This window comes from Zophobas morio, unplaced genomic scaffold (assembly GCF_036711695.1).
Source record: "Zophobas morio isolate AGI-343-1 ecotype UQ-CSIRO unplaced genomic scaffold, CSIRO_AGI_Zmor_V1 ptg000010l, whole genome shotgun sequence".
NCBI classification, from domain to species: domain Eukaryota; kingdom Metazoa; phylum Arthropoda; class Insecta; order Coleoptera; family Tenebrionidae; genus Zophobas; species Zophobas morio.
In genome coordinates this window covers 7873404-7898439 of record NW_026972115.1, presented here as the reverse complement: position 1 = coordinate 7898439, position 25036 = coordinate 7873404, and the positions used below count along the sequence as shown (strand labels likewise).

Genomic DNA, 25036 nt, shown 5'->3' with positions numbered 1-25036 from the left:
GTTCATCCGGCGGACGACTACATATAATTTTCTCGACGTTTCATAACCCCTACAGTAAGAAACATAGTTCCGCCGTTTTGCATGTCGTTTTACAAATATCGTGTTGATGGCAAAACGCTAACCAAAATTTATCTGCTCATCACCACCAACAATTTCATTAAATTTTATAACATTTTACAATTAAAGTCTGCAATCTTGCTAATGTTTTAAAGTTATCACAAGGCTGGTAAAGCGTTAATCAAAGTTTAGAATAGCTTACACAGTTTTTTTTTTTAGAATAACTTACACAGTTTGACTCAAAAAATTAATTAATTAACTAATTTTATTTTCTTACACTGTGACTGGTTTACCTGTACTTTAACAGTACATACATAACTCTAAATTGTAAGGGTTATTTTAATTTTATAATTTTTCAAAGAAGCTAAATTTGTTAACTATTTTATGTGTGTATTTTTGTAGACAGATACCCTGGTGTTGCGTGCCACACACTTATCTAGTAGTACCTTTATTACAATGTTTTTTGTCTTCAACGATCATTTTCTTGTTGAAGTTACCTTAGTCTTTATGTCTCTCTTTTTACGTCCATATGCTCTTTGCATCTCGACCTAATTTCTTTAATAAGTAAATCAAGTTTTTTTTTTAATGGGAGAACATTTTTTGCCTTATCAATTTGAGATTCGGTTCTCTTTGCATTCTATACCACTTTTAGACTGCTATGAAAATAATAAAACTCCAAGAAAAGTTTTATTATTTGTCCCACCCTTCTATTTTAGTTTTAACAGAGTCCACCCTTGTTTTTAAATTTCATTAGGAGAAAAGTTCAGATCATTAAATTTTGCATTTTATCTCGAAAATATTATCCTGGATTCTCTCTAAATTTTGGTATGACACAAACTTTTTTAAAAAGTATAAAAACAAAAAAAAACTGAAAGAATGTTGCGAACAATTTTCTCTTTGAAGTCTGTCATCCAATCAAAGGAAATAATTCTTACTTATTAGTAAAATCACTTAAATGGAGCAAAACATAAAAAATATAGTTACAGGTTATGGACGAAGAAATATTTAATTTATTAAGAAATTAATTTGATTAAATAATAGACATAATAATTAATTTGATTTATTGTAGGAGGTGCCATCTAAGGGTCCACGACAAAATTAAAGTACGGTTTGCATCCCTGCTTTGCAGGACTGCAGGTCACTTTCACTTGTAGAGACGTTTCACGTTTCACTTCAGCTGTCAGTTTTGTCAGTCACTTAAAAAAAAATAAGTGCCAGTCATCACCTGTTAAATCTTAACAATTTTATCGTCAAAAAATAAAATGGGTACAATTAAGGTAATAAATGACGAAAACCACTTCCAAACCGAACTATCTAATGCCTCTACCCGACTCGTTGTGGCTGATTTTACCGCCAGTTGGTGAGCTAACCTAAAAATGTTTTCAATCACCACTTTTTAAACACAAAACCACATTACAGGTGCGGCCCCTGCCAAAGGATCGCGCCTATATTCCAACAGTTATCCACGAAATATGCAAAAGCGGTATTTTTAAAAATAGACGTAGATAAATGTCAGGAGACTGCAGCGATGCAGGGAGTGTCAGCAATGCCTACTTTCATCTTTTATCGAAACAAAGCGAGTAGCGTAATTTAGGTTTAATGCAGCGCTGCGAATATTGATTTTTAGGCGAAAGTGGATACGCTGAGAGGGGCTGATCCCACAGCTTTGGAGAATAAAATTCAGCAATATTATGGGTCCGAGGAGGGTGAAGAGGCGGAAGCTGTTTCTGGTCATGTATGTTAACAGATTAATAGTCGCGAATGCGAGACTAGCTTGTTATTGTAGATGGATCTTCAGCCGTTTATTACAAAGGCGCAGTGTGAATGTCTAAACGAAAGTGATGATCACTCATTAGAGCATTGCCTTAATTCAGGGGGTGGATATTTACAGTCAGATTGTGATGAGCAGCTCATTATTTCCATTGCATTTAATCAAGCTGTGAAAATTCACAGTCTGAAAATTAAAGCTCCCTCAGATAAAGGGCCTAAAACTGTTAGAATATTTATCAATCAACCAAGAACTTTGGATTTTGATCTTGCAGATAGCTATACGAGTGTGCAAGATTTAGAGTAAGTTGCCACAGTGTTATTCAGATCTGATATTATAGTGTAATTTTACCAGATTTACAGCAGAGGAGTTGGAAGGCAATCCAGTTAATCTTCGTTATGTTAAGTTTCAAAATGTTCAGAATATACAATTCTTCATTAAGGACAACCAGTCGGGCAGTGAAGTGACTCAGATTGACCATTTAGCAATAATAGGATCTCCAATCAGTACCACAAATATGGGCGATTTTAAGCGGGTCGCTGGCAAGAAGGGAGAAAGTCATTAAGAAACGCAATTATTTAAATTCCTTAGATATTTTACAGTTTAATTACAAAATGCATCATGCTATACATAAAACTTAAATATAAAGTTGATTCTTATCAATTTGTTACCTATTTAATTTTTGGATTTCTTTCAGTTTTTGTTTCTTTTCGTTTCTAATACTTTCTACTTGTTTCTTAACACTTTCATTTTTAAATTCAACTGGTGCTGCTTCATTCTCAAATAAAGTACTGACTTCCATTAACCGTGCCTGTTTATTTGGAAATGCGAAATTGAATAAATTATTCGATTTTCTCTTATTTTCAAAAATCGATAAAAGACCCCAATTTTCTGTTTTGTGTTCTTGGGATTCCAGTAACCACGCGGCATTGCGTGCTTCAACTTTGAATCTATCCAATTCTTCTAAACCGACGTTTTTACTAACATTCAGTCCTCTTTCTAGGGGGTTCACGATATACATAGCACAGTGTTCAGGTTTTGTTATGGCAACTGGTTCATTCAAACAGACAGCTTTCGAGGTAAAATCAAAATGCGAATAAAATTCAAAAAATTCTTTGAGGAGTGACTCCAGGCTCTCTTTATTTCCAGCTGGTTTCTTGAGTTTGTTTATGTTTCTGAGAAATGTGCAGTTTATGCCATCCTCAGTCATATAGTGGTCTGTAGAGTCAGCCAACTTTACCAAATTATTTAACGACGGAAGAATTGGAGGCGAGTGGGGTGGTTTTTGCAAAAACGCGAGTACCAACAATGTTAAAGAGAAGTTAGTTATCCATCGCCCAGGACTTGAATTGGTTAAACCTATTTCACAGGCCCATTTACGAATTGTGAAGATTAAAGGGCGAACTCTGTCGTCAATGGATCCCATGATGTATAAAAAATCGGACATGTGAACGCCAGACCTACAACGGTATAGTAAAAGTGATAAGGAAATAAATCTCCAGAATAACATACATATTTGACATGGATAAATCACACTCGACATCTGTTAGCTGCTGATGGTACTTAATTATGGGTACTCTTGCTTGAAGTATCCTCCTAACATGCGAACACCCTGGTAAAAATAACTGTAATAAGTCGCCCATCGCTTCCATGTTTCTCTGCGAGGCAGATCGTTCAGAACCAACTAACGCCTTACAGTGAAACATTAATCTAGCGTCGCTTTTTACTTTTTCGTCGGACAACCTTAATACCAAGTCTAAGTCACACTCCATTTTCCCAAATCCATTCACTGATGATCCAAATGGAAACGCTTTCGCGCTGGGAAACATCCCCCTAACAGCATCTTCTACTTGACATGCTGTCAGAAAGCGCAGTCTTGTGCCCAGATCATTTAACTTGGTGAAGTCATAAAGTTGTTTCATCTGATCAGAAACCTAAAAGAATCATTGCATTATTGAACACTGATACAACTAAGTCATTACAGAATCACATTTTTTCAATAAATCAACTATCTCCGCTGCTGTTAAATTGTTATTGCCGTTTTCAGCGTTCAAAATGGCAGTTTTACTTTGTTTTAATTTTGGTAGTTTTCTATTTGATGCCCTAAACCATAAGAATTGTGAATGGACAGGAATAATCTGCGAGTCTTCGACATATGAGCTTTTATCAAGGATACTTGTTACATCCTTCTCAGATGCAAATTCAACTACAATAAAATTCTGAAAGAATAAACGTTAATGTGGAAACAACTAGAAAGGGAAACGTACCATGGGTTCTACTCCGACTGTGTAATGAAGCATCTGCTTTACAGATCCTACTGAACTGCAATAGGCATGCAGTTCTTTGAACGATTGTGAGGACTGAACTTGAACAACGATGCTTCTTCTAGCTTCTGCACGTCTAGAACTAACCATATCCGCAAAAGCTACAAACTTTGTACCTTTTTCTGTTTCCGTGACTAGAAAAAATACTGTAATAATTTAAAAACATAACCTCGAAATCTATACCTTTAAGCGACGACATTCGCCGAACGTTTTTTCCATCGTTTAAATTTAATTTTATGTTTCTTCCAATTGCGTTTTGTACACCCCGTCGAACGTGACATGATAAAAATACCGACATTTCGAACAAGGGGGCTCAAAGGGATGTGACTAATGTCACACGTGTCGGTTTCCAGGTTATGTTTATTTCAAACGTGAATATCGAATAATGGGTGACAAAACACCGAAGCGTTCACCCAGTGTCGGAAATAAGGGTTTTTCTCCAGTTGCTCGTAAGTGTAAGACGTTAAATTACAAAGTTTGAATTTAATGGTTGCAGTGCCAGAGAGTCCAGCTGCTGCCTCTCCACAGAAAAACTTGACGGGATTTCCACGGACCGTCAGGGATTTGGCGGCGGATGTTTACAATAATATACAAATGTGGAATGATCTACACATTAAAGGCGCGAGTGTAGTCAAAGAAATAGCCTCCATAAAAGCAGATAACCCAAAAGACTTTCCTGGAAACTTAGAATGTCTCATAAATGAGTTGTATGGGTTGGTGCAGTCCTTGCGGCCTTATAAAGATTCATTAGTGACTTTTACCGCACAAATGCGGGCTTTGGAAAAATTACAAAGAAATCCAGAACCTCTGTTTCTTTCTTTGGATATTCATTCTTTGACGAATTTAGTGGAAAAAATATCAGAAGCTTATGAAGCTGAATTTAATGTAGGTGCACTATTGATGACTATTGCAAATTAATGAGTTTTTTCAGGTGAAAAACTTCGTTTTGGAAAATATAAGTTATGCAAAAAATAAAGATGATGCTATGTGTTTAGCGGCGCTGTGGACTTATCAAACGAGAATTACAAATAGTGTTAATCTGAAATTGGAAACTTTGCTTGTTGAAACGGGCCACAGAAAGATTACTTGAGTAAAATTTTTATTTCATGTATTTATTTATTAATTTCAATACATTAGACGTAGGCGATATTCCCTAGTCAAAAAGTTATCAAAGACCAGAAAACCTTACAAATAAAAAGTGTCTAGAAAACAATCAGAGGCTTCGAACTAGAAATACTCAAATAGTGGTGGGTAATTCTGAAATATTAAAATCATATAATTAATTGTGCAATTTTTATAAGAAAAAAATTTAAGTTTTAAAGATGGTTTGAGCAGGTTCTGATTGTTCAGGATCTCAACTAACTAGGGACCTAGGGACTTTTTACTAAAAGTCTCTAAATTTGAATATTTTTCATAACAAAGTGATGTTTATCGTAAGGACCCGACCTGGTGTGACTTTAGCCGCCCGAGCAGCAGCACCGCGCATGCGTTCGTGACCCTGTGATCTTCGATCAAGGTCGTTACTGTCAAAGATGTGAAGTAGTGCAGTGCGGCATTTCTCGCGATAACAACAAATTACTTTAGCGAAAGTAGAAAGTGTTTTGTTTCGGATCGGCTTCGAACTGTTTCCACTTTTCCCATCCGGGAATCCATGAAGAAGTGGAGATGGCGTCGGAATCGAAAAACCCAATAATACAACGACCTACTTCAGAAAACAATCAAATTTCTAGTAAGAAAAATCCCATAAATTTGTTTCCGAAGCAGCCGGAGTGCTCGCACGTGTCTTGCTACTGGTAAGTCGGCGTTCGGTCGTTGTCTCCGTCGTGCCAGTCAAATTTGAAAAAAATCAGCGTCTTGTCAAATTCCAAAATTTTGACGTTTTTAGTTTTGACAAGTTGAGGTTATGTTTTTTGTTTTGATATTTCTCGTGTCGCATCGTGGTGGGTCACCCAGGTCGCATTACGTAAGCTGTTTTGTTATTTTATTTTTATCGAGCATTAGATCTGTGATTTTTATCGATAGGTGTTGTGTGCTTTTCGTAGTGTAGAATATCAAAAATCGATGACAGGTATTGACGTTTTGGATTTTGAGGTTATTCCGGGGGGATTGACCCGAAAAATCTTTATGAAAATCTGGAATAAGTTGTATTAAGGGTCCCCCGAGAGAGTGCTCGCGTGACTCGCTCATATCAATTATTTCGATCCCCTTAAGAGCGTGTAATATTAAATTTTGGTGTATGCATAGAAAAAAATAAATTAACAAAATCAGGACGGCGCGAAGACACTCCCCAGGGTTGGTCGCGTTCATTTATTAATTACTAAACTCGCGATTTTGTCGAGGGGGTGAGGGGGGGAGGAGTGCTGGAAAAAACAACAGTGCGTCAATTCGCAAAAATACCTGAACCCGTTTTACATATGGTTATTTATTTAAATTATGCAAAAAGGATCGATTTCCTCGGTGCTATAAATTATAATCTAATTGTTCCTTTATGGCACTTAAACATGCTATAGTTTTTCAATATTTCATGAATAATTATCCCACAATGTTAAATTTCGCATCTAAACGAGTGGAGCGAGCTTCGTAATATCATTCCTCCAAAGAACGCTTGCCTAATTTAATCGTTACATTTTTATGTAAAATTATTCATAGTTCTTGCCTGAAGCATTTGGTGTCGTACGTCGAAACACAGCACGTTACATGTCTCGTTCTCACTATTTCCCGTTTCATTTCACATTCTTACATAATTAATGTCCAATAATGCGTTTCAAAATTTTTATATTAAATGTAATAGTTTCATGCACACATTCATGCGCACACCTTTGAATTTGTTGTTATTCACACAGCTTTGGTTACCCTCCACAAAGCATGGAAAAACTTGCGACTTTTTCAAACGAATGGTATTCTGAATTATTGTTCCTGGAATATTACATCATTATTTCTGTTTCAGTGAAGAAAATGTTTACAAGCTATGCCAGGATGTCTCATCGAAACACTCCAGTGAAATTCACAAATGTTTTGTAGTTTTTGTTTCGAACCCCAGTCGGACTGTGCCACTGTGGCGGCAACGAGCTGGCAAAGACGAGGATAAGCTAGTCATTTGGGTTTGTTATCGAAGCGACCGCGATTATGTCTCAAAATGCTCTTGCTTGTAGGATTACCATGTGATCTTTTTGTATCAACCCGAACCGGAGAAATGCTTAGTTTACGACTTAGACTCGGAGCTACCCTTTCCCACGTATGTACATAAATATGTGACGGAAACGTTTCGCACAGACCACATTCTGAAACCGGATTACTTCAGGTTTGTTTTTCCTTTTTCCTCAATCTCTACTTTGGAAATCGCGCTTTCGGAATTTTCTCTAGAACTCGCCAGTCACGTAGTTAAAAAATTAAGATTAGTGCCCGATTTGATGAATATTTTCTACATTTATAAATGTCAAAATCGATTTTTGAAACTTTGTAATCGTTAATGTTGCGCGCGTAAATTATAAAAAAATATTGATTATGTTTAGAAAAACTTGTCATTTCGTGTTTTAACAAAAAATCGTACTCATAAAAATTAAGAATCGGTAAAGAGCGGAAAGTTTGAGAAAACTATTTTAACAATTTTATGTTGTAAGCGGAAACCTTTACTTATTACATTTTTAGCAGATAAATTTTATGAACAAGACTACGCCATATATTGTAAAAATAAGGATCTGGCAAAATTAATTTCTTTGATCAGTTTTCCTAACTAAATGGTCATTAGCTTTTCCTTCACCGCTAGATTACTAATATAACGTCTGTGTACGTATGACATTTCATTTCAGTAAAAAACACAATGCTCATACACCAAATTTAAACATTGATGTCATATTTTCTAGGTAATTGTAGTTACCTTGTTTCTCCTAACAACTGTCTTTTATAGATTCTATTGTAATTAAACGCTTTATTTGTAGCGTCATTTTCCTGAGAAATTTCACTCTTGTGTAAAGATCCAAGTTTTCTGAAAAGTAAAATAGTCTTTGCACTATAAAGTAACAATAGTTACTTTTCTCATGCCGTTTACTTCAAGAAAGAACGAAACACAACGAAACTGATTATGACTCTTTTATTTTACGGCTGCAATTTTTTGAAAATTTTTGAAAACGCATTTTCCGAAATGGCAGTTGGCGCAACGTTATGATTTTAATTCGCTTTGTAGATATTTTAGGGTGATTCCGGCGAGTGATTTTTTAAAAGAGTTCTCCTCTGACCGAAGGCACATGAAAAGGCCTGATGGCACTTGGATTAAGCCTCCACCGAACTACCCCGCCATTCAGACTGCAGGTAATCGAAAAAACAGTTTCGTTCGTTTTTGTAATACATTGACTTGTTAGCAAATGCGCACAACCTAGAGGATTACATTCAGATGGATTCTTCAAAGGGTCCAGGGCAAGTCTTGAATTTGACTCAATTTGTGCAACGCTTCTATAAGCCTGCGACATAGTTATTCTAAGGAAAAAAGAGTGAATAAACTAAGTCAATTTTGATTTGTGCTCTTACATATAGTAACAGAGCATAATAATAAATGTTTGTCATCGAAAACTCAAGTTGTGCTTCTACATATATCTATCTAAAGTTTCTACTCTTTTTCTCTACTCATCTTGTTAACGTATATATGAATGTTGGTTGGATTTTTGATGTCTTGTTCGACAGTTTTTACAGCGATTGAAGTACTGATTTTCTTAGCTTTGATGTCAAATGTGCTCATTAAACAAATTTTTAACTCTCTTGCCATCCACATATTTCTTATGCTTAAATTTCACCTAAGATGTGATATTTTTCTTTAGGAAAGACATTGTTGATAAATTTCATTATGTAGTTAATGTTATATGTCCACAAATTTATATAATATTTATCAAGACTTTTATATATATACATGTAATGTACATTGTGTCATGTTCCAATTCTAAATATTAATGTTGGCGTTAAGAATAACACAGTTTTAATCCGTTAATCAAAACAAGTCGTTTCTTTACTGTCTTTGTATCGTGAAAGGCCGTAAACATTTTTTATTGAAATTTTTACTAAGACTGCACATTTGCCTTCCATTTTAACTTTATACACACAACATGGAAAATTCATTAAGCCATTTGCAAGTACAATCATTTTTTTCTCAGGAGTGTTCTTAGCTTTGTATTCGTTTAGTTGGAGAGTTTTTCGTTTTATGATAAGAATTTTAAAGTACAAATTAGTTGAGGATTTTTCTTGCTTCAGTGCGTAAAGGCCTAATTGTAAATGTTACTTGTGATGTAGCTTAGCAGTTTTGTAATTCATGTCTTATCGATATAGTGGTATATTGAATTGTAAATTTGTACTTTGCAAATTCAATAAAGCACTTTAAACAACATGCTTTTTTTTTACCCCAAATTCAAAGTTCTAGCAGAGCAGCATTTCGTCTTTACAGGTTTCTGTAAGTGGTCACGTGCCCCGTATGAGTGCCTCGCATTGGTGTGTCAAAGACAGCTCACGTCGCCAGGGTGGGGATAAATATGTCAATGGAATATGTTTATGTCAAAGTTGTAAACGGCAACTGCTTTCATTCCTAAAATGTGTGCTAAAAGTTTACAAATTTCGTGTAATTTGTCGGTGATGTGTAGTGGTTTTGTAAATATTAAGTGAATATTTAGTTTAGTCGCTTTAAATAAGTGAGCAAAATGGCTTCGGGCGACACGATAGAAACTATTGAAGTTGTTGAGCCCTCTTTAACAATAAATATGAACAATGCGAAAGATCCGGGAGGAGTACGCGATTCCGCCGACGAAAGCGAAGGTAATTGTAAACATTCAAACAATTAAATCCTTCGAAAATTAACTCTTCTTTGGAGTGCGAGCCACGTCGAGTTTTTGGGTCATGAATCACTATTTAGCAAGAAATGAGTTGTTGTATTAGCAACAATGAATTCCTGCGAACACAGACGAAAAGAACAGTTAATTTCGTGTCTAAATAACACGACCTTGGCTGTTTTAAAGTTCTCGGAAATTACAGCCACTTACAATTTCTAACTCGTTTTTGCATGAATAACGAAGATCCTTTTCTTTTACAGATAAGGATACCACTCTTCATAGAACTGCTCAGGATGTAAGTAGAAAAGTTACCGAACAAAGTACCTTTTTTTCAACCCCAACTCAAAGTCGGTTTTCACAAATTTGTTTCATTTAACGAAGTGCATTTAGACTGTTGTTCAAAACACTTGAAACAGAAAAGCGGAATACAATTATTTTACAACTACATAAAACGCTACTCTATTTAAAACCTTTAGTTATGTTTAAACTTGAGAAATTATAGCGCTGACCTGATTTTTCCATTAAATTTTCGTCATTAATTCTAGTTTTTTCTGTTGATTACTCGTGAAGCTTTTTTTATGGAAATGCACTTTGGCAGAAGCCTTGGTCTGCTGTTCAAGGTTAATGATAGTAAAGTCATTGTGATAAAACGAAGTAGTATTAATTAACACGATTCCAGTCGTAATTATTAAAGCTGTTTTTGTACACTGGTAACGATAATATTAAAGTGTAAAAACAAAAAAAAAAAAACTTGTTAAAGGTGACATCCATTTGATCTGTAACGACTCTAATGACGTAAATTTTTTTTTTACTTTTTATTTATCTTCTATCACAATTGGTATTTGAGAGTGTAACATGATTATCGGGTATTTGCGATGAGAACTCACCTTTGAGTAGGAATTAAATTCCTCTATTCTTGACTATATCGCTTTAAGTTATTTCTTGTTCGTGTTCCCAAGAGTAGCTCACGTTTGTATTGACAGAATTCAAATTAAATAAGGAATCAGTATTATCTGTTTTTCTTTCCGTAAAACGCTACAATAAAAAATTGTTTTCATTAAATGATAATTGTGTGGAATTTAAATTTTTTGACGAGCTTAATACTAATGAAAAATGAAGTACTCTGATTATTATTATTATTATTTTAATAATCACCAGGTAATTATCATTTCAATTTGACAGAAATAATAATAAATTTTCCATTCGTCAGCTGTCCACAGCGTAACACTTAAAAAAAATATGGAGTGAAAAGGTTAAAGTATATTAAGACCTGAGTTTTTTTTTTTGTAATCAATGACGCAAATTCTTGTTTAACTTTTTATTTATCTTGAACAGTAATATTCTTATTCATTAGAGTGCCGTTTTCAGTAGATAATTCGTGGTTATCGCATGTCTGCGATGACAGCTCTTTTTTGTGCACGAAGTAAGTTGCTTCTTTGGTAGTCATTTCTCATCGAAATTATATTTTTTTTTGCTAAGTATTCCAAATTTCATAACACTAACTTGAAGTACATCTTATCGATGGGAAATTCGTGAACGTCTTGGCTCAGAAGTATCACTGGAAATCAGAGATTAAAATTCCATGGACGCCGCAAACGATTTCGAACAAATAAGAGCCGTGATAAGAATGGTAATGATCCGAAATGTACACACTGTACTTGAAAAGCACAGCGATAATTAGCTGACCTTTATGCATAAGAATGAAATGACTTAATAGCTCGAGTATGTGTGCAGTTAAGGATGTAAAGTTATGTGGGTTAATTCGGTTTATTTTGAGAAACGGATAGAAATTGTTCATGTTTACTAAAATTGCTGTCGTTAAGTAATTAAACATTAAAAAAATTATCCCGAGGAATGCAATTAGAAAGCTCCACGGCAGTTTTCGCACAATTTTTTTCACTAGTTTGGAGGCCATTGTGATATTTCATTTCACTTTCACATACTTTGCGTTTTATTTTAACTACGTACTCGTGGATAATTTTCTTCGTTGTGTTTAAATGGTTATCAGTTTTTTCCTGATTTGAGGTAACGCGTGATGTAAGAGTCAGATAAATATTAAAAATAATGTAGACGAGCGAGGTTTCCGATAATTGGTTATTTCCTGGTGATAAATAGCCGGTATCTTGTTTAAAATGTCAACACAAACGTAAGGTTAACGCTGTCACGAACATTGTCTAGATTAAGCCAGTTTTGTCAGTGAAAGTAGAAAAAACCGTAAACACAAAATAATGACGTTATGTGAATCCGTCTAAATCCAGACGGAGAATAAATTTTTAAGTTTATGATCAACACGAATCGATACGTAAAACAGTCACTGGGGTTGTTCGCCAAATAGCTACCCACTCGTAAATTATTTAAAGCCCGAATATCCTCTGTTGAATCCCTTTTATTATACCAGCAAAGCTGGGATCATACAATTCGAGGTAAAACACTGTTCATTTATTTACAAAATTCGAGAGCTACTGATTTTTTAGTGTCGTGTGGGTGATACTTACTTTTATCGAGCTATAAGAATGAGTTATTCGTAAGCATGTTTCGAAACAATAGGTCAGGGTTGCATTTTGATGTGCACATGGAGTTGATTGATTTTTACGATTTTGAACGTAATATACTTAGAAACACAAAATAAAAAGAACAAAAATCTGAAGTAAGTAGCAAAATAAAAAAGTGTAATTAAAATATTAACGAAAGCTAGAACAAGATTTAATATTACTGTTTTAACCTGTCGTTTCCAGTTTTAAATTTTTTTATTGAAAAGACTTATCGGCAAAAATAACCTTTATTGGTGCATTTTCATAACTTTATTCTTATACTCGCTGGATTTATTGCAGGAAACGTAACTAACTGCACGTTTAAATCGCCAATAAATGTCAGAAATTAATATTTGTTGATCATATGTATGGCGTGCTGCCAGTTGTACATACAGTGTATGTAACATGTAGCTGCGGTTCTCCTTTGATAAAACAAAAAAGTATATAAATGAACATGGACAAAACAGTCGTTATACGAATAAAAATAATAATCGGGGATTTTTTCGACCAAAATTAAAATTATATTTTAGGCAGTCATTAAAATAAATAACAGTGCGAAATTTACAGAGAAATGTCAAAATCATTTTGTGATAATGTTTCAGTGAGATTATAATCTCTAATTTTCGTCTAAAGAATTTATGACGGTAACACCTTTGTACAACCAATGAATACAAATTCGATAACTGGATCGTGCTTGCGGTCATAAATATCGGACAGATATTTTCCAAAACTAGATGTAATGACTAATGACTAATGACTCGCCATAAATTTACCTGTAAGGCCAATTGATATTAATTCCAAGCATTTCTCATGATAGATCTGAATTCGATTATTTATCGAAATATTTATGCTATTACATATAACTCCAGTCAATTAAAAAACCGTTGGTAGGACGAAAAAAGTTATTCTCGTAGCGTAAATCTCCCAATCTGATAAAGCTGAAATTTCTCGCACGCTTCAGCCATATTTCTGACTACCAAATAAATAACCACCGAATCAAAATATGCAGCAAGGAAAATATCGGCGAACTTTTCAAAACAATGAAAATTTTCGGAATCGAGTGGTCATCAACTGACAAGAAATAACGCGCTTACCAAAATAGATGATTCACGCTGACATTTTTTTCGCATTATCTTTTTTTATTAAACACATACCCTGATTACAGCACGGTATTATCTCTTTATCTTGACGTAACAAAGACCTTGTCAGTATGCAAAACGCAGTCTTAGAAATATGTTAGAGAATCGAGTACATTTGCATTTCTTCCCACAGGCCAGTCAAAAGCATCCCTCGAACATGGCCAAAACGAAAGCGGAAAGAGAAAAAGAACGGGAACGAAAAATCGGACACCGGAGGGTCGGCGTTGGTGGCGAAATCACCTATAAGAAAATTCAGACTAGTCAAATTATGGGTTCTATACAATTAGGTAAGTCGGTTAATGTCGGCTACGTGATCTAATTAGGGGTGTACGTACGAACGACGCGTCATACGTGCTATTTACCCATCAAATATTTCGCTCGAATGGTCGTTCAGTTAACGCCGAAGATGACACTATGCGAAATGTTGACATCATGTCTTATCTTATCTCTGTTGGTATTAAAATTGCACCGCTGATAGGAAGTATGATGATTTACGTAATGTTGATGAGTTCCATTTTTAAGGAAGGTTTCGTTGTAGTTGGAATTAGTTACTCATCGAATCTTATCGCAATTGGATCTTCGAATGGAAGATGTCTGTGTTGTGTTTGCTTAAAGAGGAATCGTTCTTGTCGAAAAAGATACAGTCGGGTGCGTAACCAATTCAGACCTTGCTTGTTTAGGAATTTTTTTTTGCGTTGTATGACCTTACGACTTTATTAGCTGCCGTTAATCAATAACACTTCTATATTGTACGACACGTGCTTCGAGTGTAGACTTTTTTAACGCCGGGCGAATGATTTGTCTTTGATAAGATAAAATTGACGGCCAGAAACAAACTAGAACAATTGGTTTCTGTTGTCCAGTTGTCATACAGAGGAACGTTTGGTCGGGTTAATCAGGCCGGGTTGGCTTCAGGTATTGGTGAGCTTTCAGCAAAATACCACGTAGTAACTATTCTGACTTGTTAAAAGCAGATCTAGCTCGTGAGATTTTACATGCAACTGAATTTCTTGTAATGACGTACACAAATTATAGTGAAATAGTGAAAGATGTGTGAGACAAGTTGCTGTACAAAACTGAAAAGAAAATAGGTTGGAATATTGGACCACACCCAGATAAACATGGAAATATAGACATTTTGTCTGGAATTTATGTAACAGTACTAGACCTGACGTCATCAATTTTCTGGGGGGAATACCCAAATGCCTTTTAACGTGATATTTTTTACGATAAGGGTGTTTCTTCCCTTTTTCCTTTAGGCTCTTCTGCTCAAAAGTAATGCAAACGTATTTCTAATAAAGTTAGGATTTTTTTACGATTTTTTTCTATTATTTTTCAGCATGATGGTCTCTAATATCTTTGTTCGTATTTATGTATTCACCAGGGGAAGAATGTTTATATCGATTTCTTTCAAATTTGGCACGCTCAAACTGGGTCACTAATGTTGTTTAGTTATTGATACGAATCGCACCAAGTAGGGAGGGATTGGGAAAAAGCATATTTTTATTGTTAAGTACAAGGATTTTTCTATTTATATCCAAGTCCGGATTCATTATGTAATTAAATTTGGCATAGGGGTTGCGGTTTGAAATAAAATTTAGTTCAAAACAGCACAAATTTCCGTTTTCTGTATGTGCGCTGAAAATAAAGTGACTATTCTATTTTTCTATTGAACGAATTTCAAACAAAATGTGATAACCTTAATTTAAAAAATATCGTAGCTGAAAACATTTCCACGAATCTCAATGATGGCGATCACTTGCTCAACATTACAATTGTTTTCATCTAGATTTTTACACCGAAGGATTTTTTTATAATCATCAAGGGAGCACCGTTATCATTTTATCTAGAGTATTTGTTATTGGTGTTTGCATATATTCAGTGGGGAAATTCGTAGCCTTCAGAGTTGTCCTTATGTTGTGACATGTTTAGAAACTTTTAATTTAATAATATAAATAAATATTTGCTTTCAAATAAATCAGTTAATCAAAGACTGTCGAGCAGAGTCGTTTTAACGATTCTTTGAAGATAAATAGAACGCTGTGAAGTTACAAAATACCATAATTTATTTTTTCGTCTACCAAAAGTAACAAGTTTAAAATGATGGGAGTGAACAAATAAAAAATTATAACATGCGTTCGTCTCTGAAGTAATGGGTTTGTCTGCTGAGTAATAATATTCATGGAAGTGGCCCATTTAATGGTGGCCAAAGCCTCGCACACATTGATTTTTGTTGTCACAAGAAAGAGAAACTATAGCATTGAGATACGAGTACAATTTTGTGTGATGATATAAAACGATTTCAATGTATTGACTGTATTTAAGCTTCTTAATAGTGGGCTAAGCCTACCACGAGAGGTTTTTTATTGAAAATGCGATTTTAATCTTTCATTATCTCAGTTGTTTTGTGTCGATCTGTAAAATTACGAAGCGATTATATTCTTACACCGATAACGCGATCTTTCTAATTTGCATTTAATCGTATTGTTCCGTAATTAGAAAAAAAATAGTAATGCCACTTTTGAAACTAGTCATTCCGGACTCCGAAAAATGATTTGTAATTAGCTCACTGTTTACGCCGTCCGCTATTACTATTTATAATTTAACAACACTTTTTCTGGCGTTTCATGTACAAGCAAACGCCCACGCGTCATTTCGTTGGTGACTAAGGGGGTGGTAAAAGTGATCGTGTAACGTACACAACAATAATAGTGATAACAGAAAATCCATTTTTTACCCGACTGCGTATTCAAATCGATAACATTAACGCCAGACATCAAACTGTTATCGTTTCAATTCATCATTGACAAGCTTTTTGTTTTCTGTTGAATCAATAGGTATTCAACATGCTGTTGGGGGTCTAGCGTCGAAGCCCGAACGTGATTTATTAATGCAAGACTTCATGACCGTCGAAACGACGAATTTTCCAAGCGAAGGCTCCAACCATACTCCAGCTCATCATTTTTCCGAGTTTAAATTTAAAAATTACGCTCCTATAGCTTTTAGGTATTTCCGAGATCTGTTCGGAATACAACCGGACGATTTTTTAGTAAGTTGGTGACGTCTTCGTCGATTTGGTATTAAAAGAGAGTTGTAGATGTCAATGTGTGATAGTCCTTTAAGAGAATTGTCCAATCCCGGCGCTAGCGGTTCCATTTTTTATTTGACTAGTGATGATGAATTTATTATTAAGACTGTGCAGCATAAAGAAGGCGAGTTTCTGCAAAAGTTATTACCCGGTACGTTGCTTTACGATTTGTTGATCATAAAGACATACAGCCGACCTGCGCACTTCCCTAGTTTGAGCGTTCTTCAAAGATTATGTTTTGTAAGATTGCCTGTAGGCTTGCAAGCTCAAAAGACTTTTAATACAATTTAAGTCCAAGGACTTGTTCTCTGATATATAATTTGAATGAAATTATGCAGCTCACAATAGATACGTACAAAAATAACAGTCATAAAAGAAAACTTAAATATGACAATAACCTAAGTAGCGTAGGTTCTGTGATATCTAGCGATAAGGTTCAGGTCGGTTGTCTAGTCTGTATGGTCCAGCAGGTCGCGTTTCTCTCTAAATTCATTTGCTTTAGGTTATTATATGAATTTGAATCAAAACCCGAGAACTCTGTTGCCGAAATTCTTCGGCCTGTACTGTTATCAATGTAATAGCAAAAATGTAAGACTGGTAATTATGAATAATCTATTACCTAGCTCAGTAGTGATGCATCAAAAATATGATCTCAAAGGGAGCACCTACAAGAGAAAGGTACTCATCTCTCCGTCCGAATCCTAGTTCTCATCAATTTTTTTTGCCAGGCGTCGAAAGCCGAAAGCCAAAAGCGCTCTCCCACTTACAAAGATCTGGACTTCATGGAACATCATCCCGAAGGCATTCTAATGGAAGCCGACACATACAACGCTTTGGTTAAAACTATCCATAGGGACTGTCGCGTTTTGGAAAGTTTTAAAATTATGGATTACAGTTTATTGCTGACGATTCATAATTTGGATCAAGCGCAGAGGGAGAAACAAGTAATGGTCGTTTTTGTTGTTGGTAGAGCTTTCGAATGGTTATTTTAGGAGAAACGATCTCGTACGAATTTGGAAGAAGTGCCAGAAGAAGGTACGTTGGCCGATCCTAGCGGTGCTATGATTCATAACGAAAGGGAGAGAGAGAAAGAAGATAGAATAGGGGCCGCGGCTTTGAACAGGAGCAGGTCCATCAACAGACAAAGGCTGGTTGCTCATTCGACTGCCATGGAGAGCATTCAGGCCGAGTCGGAACCAATCGACGAAGACGAGGACGTTCCGTAAGTGTGCGACAGTGTCTTCTCGATGTTCTTTTTGTGTTATTTATTTGTGTTGGGTAAATTTGAAAATATTGTGTTGATTCTTATGCGCTACTTTTTATTTCGTCGATAAGGTAACTAGATGACGGAGAATGTGGCACGACACTTTGCTGAAAAAAAAGTCGACTTTTGTGGAGGTACGGCAAGAATATGGATTATAAGAATTTGAAAAATGTAGAGTGGTGCTATTTATGGGATCAAAGTCCAGACAAGCTCATTATGAAAACAATTTCATTTCAAGTTCAAGATTAATATAAATGTATTGTTTACTTGTCGCACACCGCATTATTAATGCCGATACTTATTATTTAAAGAAAAACACATTATAGTGTTTGTAAAGAATGATATGCATTTATTTTAATTTTAGATATATGTAAAAAAAATGAAATTTAAGCTGTCTACAAAATTTTAAAAATTACAATACATGTCGTGCACTTGATTTTTTATTTATATCAAAATTAATTGGAAACTGCATACAGTGTGGTACCTGATTTCAGTAAATTTTGAAAATAGTAAAAAAGTGGTAAGATGGATATTAATCGTGGAAGGACGACGTACGCTCTTTCCACGAATATTAGTAATGTTGCAAACAACATTGAGTAAACTGTATCTACTGTGATGATGTCAGTAAAGTAGACAAATGATGAACTTAAAAAATAAAATAAAATGTAATGTTAATATTTAACGTCAATTCAGACCCCCGAGGAAAATTCGACTTTAAGAAAGATGGTAATTTTTTTTCAGGCCCGGAGGTATTCCCGCCAGGAACGCGAAAGGAGAGCGGTTGTTATTGTTTATCGGTATCATTGATATTTTGCAGAGTTATAGGTTAAAGAAAAAATTAGAACACACGTGGAAGTCTATGATCCACGACGGAGTAAGTTGTACGCTTTTCGTACTGTTTGGTTGCTAATGGTTTGATGTTTGTGTTGCAGGACACTGTATCCGTGCACCGGCCGAGTTTTTACGCGCAAAGATTTCAAAAGTTCATGGCGGAAAAAGTGTTCAAAAAGATCCCATCTCGTAAGTACTCGATTTTGTTTCCTTGTATGTGTCATAACCGATATGTGGGATCAATTTAATAATAAATGGTTTAATTTTTAACTGGCGAAGCAACGGGATGACCTAAAATGTTCCATGTTTTCTCTATGCAGAATAGTAGTTGGCCCTCCCACTTTTCAATGTACCATTTGTAAATGTAGTTTCTGTGTTATTGTTAACGCCAGGATTACCTCTTTTTATTACAAATTATAGTAGTGGATAGCATTTTTCTGAGCGTTGACGCGTTATCTTGCCGTTACCACTTCTATAATTCGTACCCAGTAGTTATGTAGAATGTTGGACTCTGACTCTGTATGTGTGTGTTTCAATGCTTCATGTAGTGGACTTGCCCGAGATAAAGGGCAATCATCGCAAGTTTCGCACACTGGTTACCAGCTATATAGGTAAAGTCCACCCCACCGTATATTTATTATTGCATCTTTTCGATTAACTTGCTACGTTTTCGAGTTTCGACACGTTTGCGTTTGGTTTTTCCTTTGCTCGCATTTGCTTCGGATTTTGATTTCTTATTTCATAATTCAGTCAGCAGCACCCAAAAAAGCCCACGCTTAAACAAAACGTACCGTGCATAATGCGATCGTGACATTTGTTGTTTGTTATCAGCACATTACTACTCGCTTTTCTATTATGTTTCCTTTTTTCTTAAAGCTGGCAGTGCAGCGTGAGTTCATGCTGTTAGGCTGCATATTATTATGGTGATAACAGTCGCGTGTGAAGTTCGCGTGGTTATTTCTCGATTAATTTTTCACCAGAATGCTACAAAAATCAATTTGAATTGAATTCGTCGCTAAACGTGCGGTGTCGACTCCCTCGTTCACGTTATAATGTAATTTCCCTAAAAGATTTTTCTGTGCCCACGAACGTTTAGCGACGAACCAGAAGTGGAAGCTTTCGTCTTATTCGAACTCGAAAAAATTCACGTGACTCACAAATGCTTGATAACGAAAGAAACATACGGGTGGGTTAAAGCAGGAAATAATTTTTTATTACCACTTTTGTAAAAGTACGTTGACAGTTTTTATCACCGACCGGAAGTGACCTCAAAAACAATAATGTCTGCTGGGTTGCATAAATTTAAGAGTATGTTCCGAGTTCGTGCTGTTGGATTGAGCCCTAAATTGCAAAAAGTTCGAACGTTGTATTCTTGGCTACTTTATTTCGGAAATTGGTTAAATCTGTTTCTGGTGAAGTAAACGTGCAAAGCAAAATATTGTGGACAGCGAACGATTCGACGAGCTAGTTTCACATTGTTTAAAAATTAAATTTATAACGTAATTACGCTAAAATTGCTCGTCAATAATGATAAAGTGTATGTAATGAAGCGTTAAATCATGGCCATTTCATACGCGCCGCTACGGTAAAGAGAGAAAATTTTAATTTATACCGGATTTACTTTTTCAGGTCTTAATACTAATCAAACGAATAAAGGTTTCATGTTCATTATGACACGGTGGGACGTTCTGCTGATAACAAATAGACGTCTTTGGGCTTTTTGGGTTTTTATATTTTAGTTCTTTATCTGATTTGCCTCACTAAATGCAACATTTCAATATTTATAAAATTGCAAACTACTTAAACACTAAGGTAATGTTGACTGTGGTTTGTTTTTGTTTAATGTGTTACTAATTTGTATTTGAATGTTATTTACTAACTCCTAACAAACTGTGAGTTCACCTGGATGTATTTTTTATTGCCCCGATAAAACTTTCATGTCGATTGGTATTTATTTTATTGTGTGATTTAAATTGAATCGGTTTGATTTTCGTGTTTTTTTTTTAATGGATTATTTCGTCCATTACAAATTGTAATAATATTCTCGGTGTTTGTTGCAGCGTTAAAGCATTCACCATCGAAGCGGAAATCGTTGTCGAGGCCCCTCAGACCCCACGAAGAGTTGGATAGTAACAGTGAGTACACCCCTGTTAATATTTGCTCGTCAAAGCTTTTGCAAGACAACAAACAATTGTCACGCGATTCAAAGGTCTCAAAGAAATTTTCAGTTCTATTTTTTTTTTCCTCATTTAACAATATTCGATTGCTTTTTCGTACTATGCTTCCAAACCGATATTCAAACAATACATAAACGACATGCTTTAGTAAACTTGTATGTTTGTGCTAATTCATGTGGTGTTGGGTTATACAGCTACTGTGCAGGCGCAGGTGAATGCTAGCCAACAGAACGGAAGCAAAACCGGTGAGTGGTCTCATTTTTGTATCGTATGGGTGTAGGCCAGTATCTAGAGGCAGAAGAATGTGATGGGCTAAGACAAAAAATTAATTCATGGAGTTTTAGTCGGTAAGCGTTGGTTTTAACAAAATAAAATTTGTGCGTTCTTTCACGTCCTCTAGTACTCAGAGACGTACATCTCACTATCCAATCCTCATAAAACTAACGCTACCAATCTACAAAACCCAAAACTCCATAAATTAGTCGCTCATGTACCTGGGAACTGGTCTGTTGCTGTTGGTACTACTTCTCCGGAACGACACAACCAAAACCGTACAATTTCTTTTTCATGCTGCGCAGTGAGTCCCACCGAAACGATACCGGCCAAAATCTCTCCCCCCTCCTATCCCCCATCCAGCACCCCGCTCACCTCTCCCCCTTCGTCGTATCCCGCTGTTCTCGTAGGGCGGTCGAGTAGCGAAAGTAAGCCCAAAGTGCCACCACCGGTACCTCCCAGAGGCACCCCGAAAGTTAAAAAGGGAAACGTCAACGGGAAAGGTGCGAAGCATTGCTTTGGTCGTGTAGTGACAAGAGGATGGCATGCAAATAACACGCTTGCGTTTGTCGATTTGAGTGATGTGCATGGCGGCGACTGTTCGGGGACGAAACGGGAGGGCGAGACGGGTTGGGGGGACGGAAGTGGGTATTGTGCGGAGGTGGACCTTTACGGCATGGAGGATTTGGTTTAGCGCTTCGGAGCGGTTTGGAAGTGGGTTTACGCGGAGGGGGGGGGGGGGGGTTGTGAGGGCGCTACTGGTCACTCGTTTGCCGGGGATGTAGAATTAGTTCTTTTTTTTCATAATATATATGTACGCGATATTTAAACGTGTTCAAGGGTAGATCAAAGTAATATACCTATGTAAATAAAACTCGTAACGTTTTGTATCAAAAATGGTCAAATTTTCTTTAATAATCCAGTTTTTGCTGAGTTTATAAATTTATTAAAATTGTAATGAATAATATTTGGGCTAACTGACAAGAACTGGTTAAACTTTCAACTCTGTAGCTGAATATAAATAAATAAAGTATGATCCTCCGGCGTCCTCACAAACTCCAAAAACCCCAAATTACCAGCAACGCCATCTGCGTGAACGCAATTTCCTTAGCGCTCTCACTACATCTAGCAAGTTAATGCCTCGCGATCTGTGCCTGCTCTTCTCGTTTGTTTGAATAATTTAGTTGTTTGTTTCCTCTTACAGCTTTAGTTAAGCTTCTTTTAAATAACTGAGTTGCTCTGTTTTTTTTTCATTCGCGTTTTTCTTGTCGTTTTGCTTGTTTCCGAGCACTACGTGTTTGCTAGTTTGTAGCGTTGTTGTATATGCAGGTGTAGCGCCAAGTTGCTGCAGTACACCACCTCCAACCTTTGACGAAGTACTTGAACAGAGAGCCTCCGCACCTATCGAAGGGGTTCCTTCTTCCACTCCAGCCAGAGTTAGAGTAGGTTCACATCACTCGCACCATCATGTGACTACGGTGAAGAATTACCGGGACGACGTAGTTAGGTGAGTGGACTGGGTAGTTCTAAAAAATTGGTCACAAATTCTGATTAACAGTTAACTTTGTTAAATATGTCTTCAAATCAAAAAAAATACAAAACCTTGTTTTTAGTTTTTGCAAAAATGGACTTCTACAGGTGCGGTGCATTTTTTTCAGCTGAAAACAACTTTTGTATATGATCTTAAATCCCAGCTCAAGATTTTAGAGTTTTATCGTAAACTTGTGCAAATTCTCTAAGCTTATACATATGTCCTAATTTTGCGAGTGCCATGTATCTAGCCTTGGCGAATTTGCCAAGGGTCGTGTCGAGTAAGTTGTACTTCTGCGAAGTGACGTTTCTGCGTTTTCAGTATAACGGATATTAAATTGGAATCTCGTGCCGAGACAAAGTCATCCCTGAGTGTGGAGTCCGGCAGCTCGGGGGCGGGCCACTCGAGCCACTCTCGGGGCTTGGCGTGGACGCCGCCGGCGTCCGTCGAAGGCTCGACTCCCACGTGGACAGAAGGTACGCCTTCATTTACAGAATCGTCAAGTAGTGGAGATATGGGTGAGTCGCTCTAACAGTTCTGCACGTTTTTCCTCTTTACTAACTCGTTTAGATTAGATTATTGATTATTCCATTTTTTGGATTTTTTGCACTCTCCTCTTTCCTCTGTCGAAAACTGTTGAAATATTGTTACTCGAGTAGTTTCCACACGCAATAATCAATAAACCTAATCTGTCGCTTTCATCCAAGTAATTATGAGTGGGGATGTGCATTAGCGATTAAGTAGACTTAGTGAAAGCTTAGTTAAGACGAAGCGATGTGTAGGATGCCCGACGACGCCGTTGCGTCAATCGTCGAACACTTCGATGAAGGCCGGTCAACACAAGCAAACTGTGGAACACGCCATCAACTGCCTCACCTCTGAAATGGTGAGTCCCAAGCCTTAGACACAATAAAGCATCTTACACCCAGTCATATCGTTTGTTCGACTTGACTTTTAACTGTGCGGTTTAGAGTCTTGTTTTCAGTGTGGTTTTTGCAATAACAATTTCACCCTAATTAGTCACGTTTAGCTTCAGTCACACACTTTGAAGGTTTCGATCGACCACAAGACGGCGAAACCTTCGAAGGTTCGCACCACTGGTTTCACCATGTAAATCAGTTGTTATTACACGTTATGTAGATGAAGTTCAACTGTTGATTGCGGATGGGTTTCTGTTGAAACCGGTTTTTGTCGTCACGGTAACTTCGATTGCATCGAATACGGCCGCCGTGATCGAAAACCGCAAAAAATATCTGTACCTGAGAGCGCAAAGTGCATAACTCCATTTTTACATAAAATTGGATAATGGGTATTTTTTGGTAAAAAATGTTGACGCTTTTTTGTCTAATTCAGGTATTTACAATTTTTTATTTGTTATATTCAGTATTTTGTATTATATATTTAGAATAAGCTAATAATTTGTCTGGTATGTAAAACGAGCCACAAATAATTGCTCTCACTGAAAACTGAGAATTTGGAGTTACGCACTTTGCGCTGGCAGGTACAGATATGTAGAAAAGTACAACGTTATATATATATATATATATATATATATATATATGTTAATGATAACTTTCGACCTCAAATTCTCTCACGTATATATACTTTTGGGCTCAAATTCGAAGTTTCGGCCTCGCCGTAGCTTTTGAGGCCGAAGTGACTCACACATTCAACGTAACATTTGGACTCACGCATATCCAGTGACATCTTTTAACAGTAATTTTAACAATTTTGGTTTGAGAAAAGATTGTTAAGTATAAAAGTTGGTTGCATAGATGATTTACTTAACAAAGCTAATATTATGACTAGGTTTTATATAAATGCGGGAAGTTGTTTGAAGGTAGTAATTTCCAGAAGAATGTTGGAAATTTATCTAAAATTAAAGAAAATATAAAGCAACTGAAAACAATTGGACAGTAGAAGAGCCAAAAATTCAGAAAGAAGTTAGAGAGTAAGAAAGAAAAAAAAAAGATACACAACAGCTATAGAATGTAAGAAACGGAAAGTTGAGGACATGGAATGAAGACAGGGAAATTTGGATGAAAAATTTTACAAAGAGAGTTGGAATTAACTGAGCAAGGAAGCATAAAGAGAAGGGGTGGTAATTATAAAAAAAATAGAGAGGGAATGGAAAAGAAAAGCGGGGAGGACAAATGGGGTTTAAAATTGCTTGTTTGAAATATTGCATTATTAAGAAAAATAAACAGAATTTATTTAATGAGTACATAAAATTTTGATTTTGTGTG

General features: G+C 36.1%; 5 protein-coding genes across 19 annotated transcripts in view; 4 read left to right on the top strand and 1 right to left on the bottom strand.

Moving 5' to 3' along the window:
• The first annotated feature begins 1221 nt into the window (after positions 1-1221).
• On the top strand, positions 1222-2488 carry LOC135126390 (thioredoxin-like protein 1). Its single transcript, XM_064052423.1, has 5 exons — positions 1222-1417; positions 1477-1633; positions 1685-1792; positions 1844-2127; positions 2180-2488. Exons 1-5 carry the CDS (start codon positions 1320-1322, stop codon positions 2388-2390), a joined length of 858 nt encoding a protein of 285 aa, XP_063908493.1. The 5' UTR covers positions 1222-1319; the 3' UTR covers positions 2391-2488.
• On the bottom strand, positions 2387-4447 carry LOC135126389 (poly(A) RNA polymerase, mitochondrial-like). Its single transcript, XM_064052422.1, has 5 exons — positions 4333-4447; positions 4093-4283; positions 3808-4044; positions 3338-3759; positions 2387-3285 (listed from the first exon to the last, which is right to left on the bottom strand). The coding sequence occupies exons 1-5, from the start codon at positions 4445-4447 to the stop codon at positions 2493-2495; spliced, it is 1758 nt and encodes a 585-aa protein (XP_063908492.1). The 3' UTR covers positions 2387-2492.
• A 64-nt stretch (positions 4448-4511) lies between these two features.
• LOC135126391 (uncharacterized) lies at positions 4512-5260 on the top strand. The gene is made up of 3 exons (XM_064052424.1): positions 4512-4598; positions 4646-5034; positions 5081-5260. The coding sequence occupies exons 1-3, from the start codon at positions 4535-4537 to the stop codon at positions 5237-5239; spliced, it is 612 nt and encodes a 203-aa protein (XP_063908494.1). The 5' UTR covers positions 4512-4534; the 3' UTR covers positions 5240-5260.
• A 393-nt stretch (positions 5261-5653) lies between these two features.
• Positions 5654-9518, top strand: LOC135126388 (protein N-terminal glutamine amidohydrolase). 4 transcript variants are annotated; one of them, XM_064052417.1, is made up of 6 exons: positions 5654-5942; positions 6993-7046; positions 7097-7250; positions 7302-7450; positions 8333-8457; positions 8508-9518. In XM_064052417.1, the coding sequence occupies exons 1-6, from the start codon at positions 5815-5817 to the stop codon at positions 8615-8617; spliced, it is 720 nt and encodes a 239-aa protein (XP_063908487.1). In that variant the 5' UTR covers positions 5654-5814; the 3' UTR covers positions 8618-9518. The 4 variants fall into 4 exon arrangements, with proteins under 4 accessions (XP_063908487.1, XP_063908488.1, XP_063908491.1 ...); XM_064052421.1 differs by lacking the exon at positions 5654-5942 and adding an exon at positions 5987-6112; XM_064052419.1 differs by lacking the exon at positions 5654-5942 and adding an exon at positions 6130-6217.
• Positions 9519-9636: 118 nt separating this feature from the next.
• The window catches only part of LOC135126387 (phosphatidylinositol 4-phosphate 5-kinase type-1 alpha), a 36443-nt gene continuing 21043 nt past the window's right edge, over positions 9637-25036 (top strand). For 4 of the 12 annotated variants that reach the window (XR_010280035.1, XM_064052407.1, XM_064052405.1 and 1 more), the window contains exons 1-17: positions 9637-9942; positions 10217-10251; positions 13760-13913; positions 16464-16675; positions 16724-16865; positions 17217-17392; positions 17443-17658; positions 17707-17936; positions 18720-18852; positions 18911-18998; positions 19358-19420; positions 20870-20944; positions 21181-21231; positions 21565-21762; positions 22589-22766; positions 23112-23308; positions 23573-23676. Coding sequence is in view for 11 of the 12 variants with exons in the window: in XM_064052407.1 (XP_063908477.1) it covers positions 9828-9942; positions 10217-10251; positions 13760-13913; positions 16464-16675; positions 16724-16865; positions 17217-17392; positions 17443-17658; positions 17707-17936; positions 18720-18852; positions 18911-18998; positions 19358-19420; positions 20870-20944; positions 21181-21231; positions 21565-21762; positions 22589-22766; positions 23112-23308; positions 23573-23676 (2367 nt within the window). In the remaining variant the exon portion in view is untranslated. Of the gene's footprint in view, positions 9943-10216; positions 10252-13759; positions 13914-14165; positions 14275-16463; positions 16676-16723; positions 16866-17216; positions 17393-17442; positions 17659-17706; positions 17937-18719; positions 18853-18910; positions 18999-19357; positions 19421-20869; positions 20945-21180; positions 21232-21564; positions 21763-22588; positions 22767-23111; positions 23309-23572; positions 23677-25036 lie in introns of those variants that run through there. The other 8 variants (XM_064052408.1, XM_064052410.1, XM_064052413.1 and 5 more) reach the window with 8 other exon arrangements.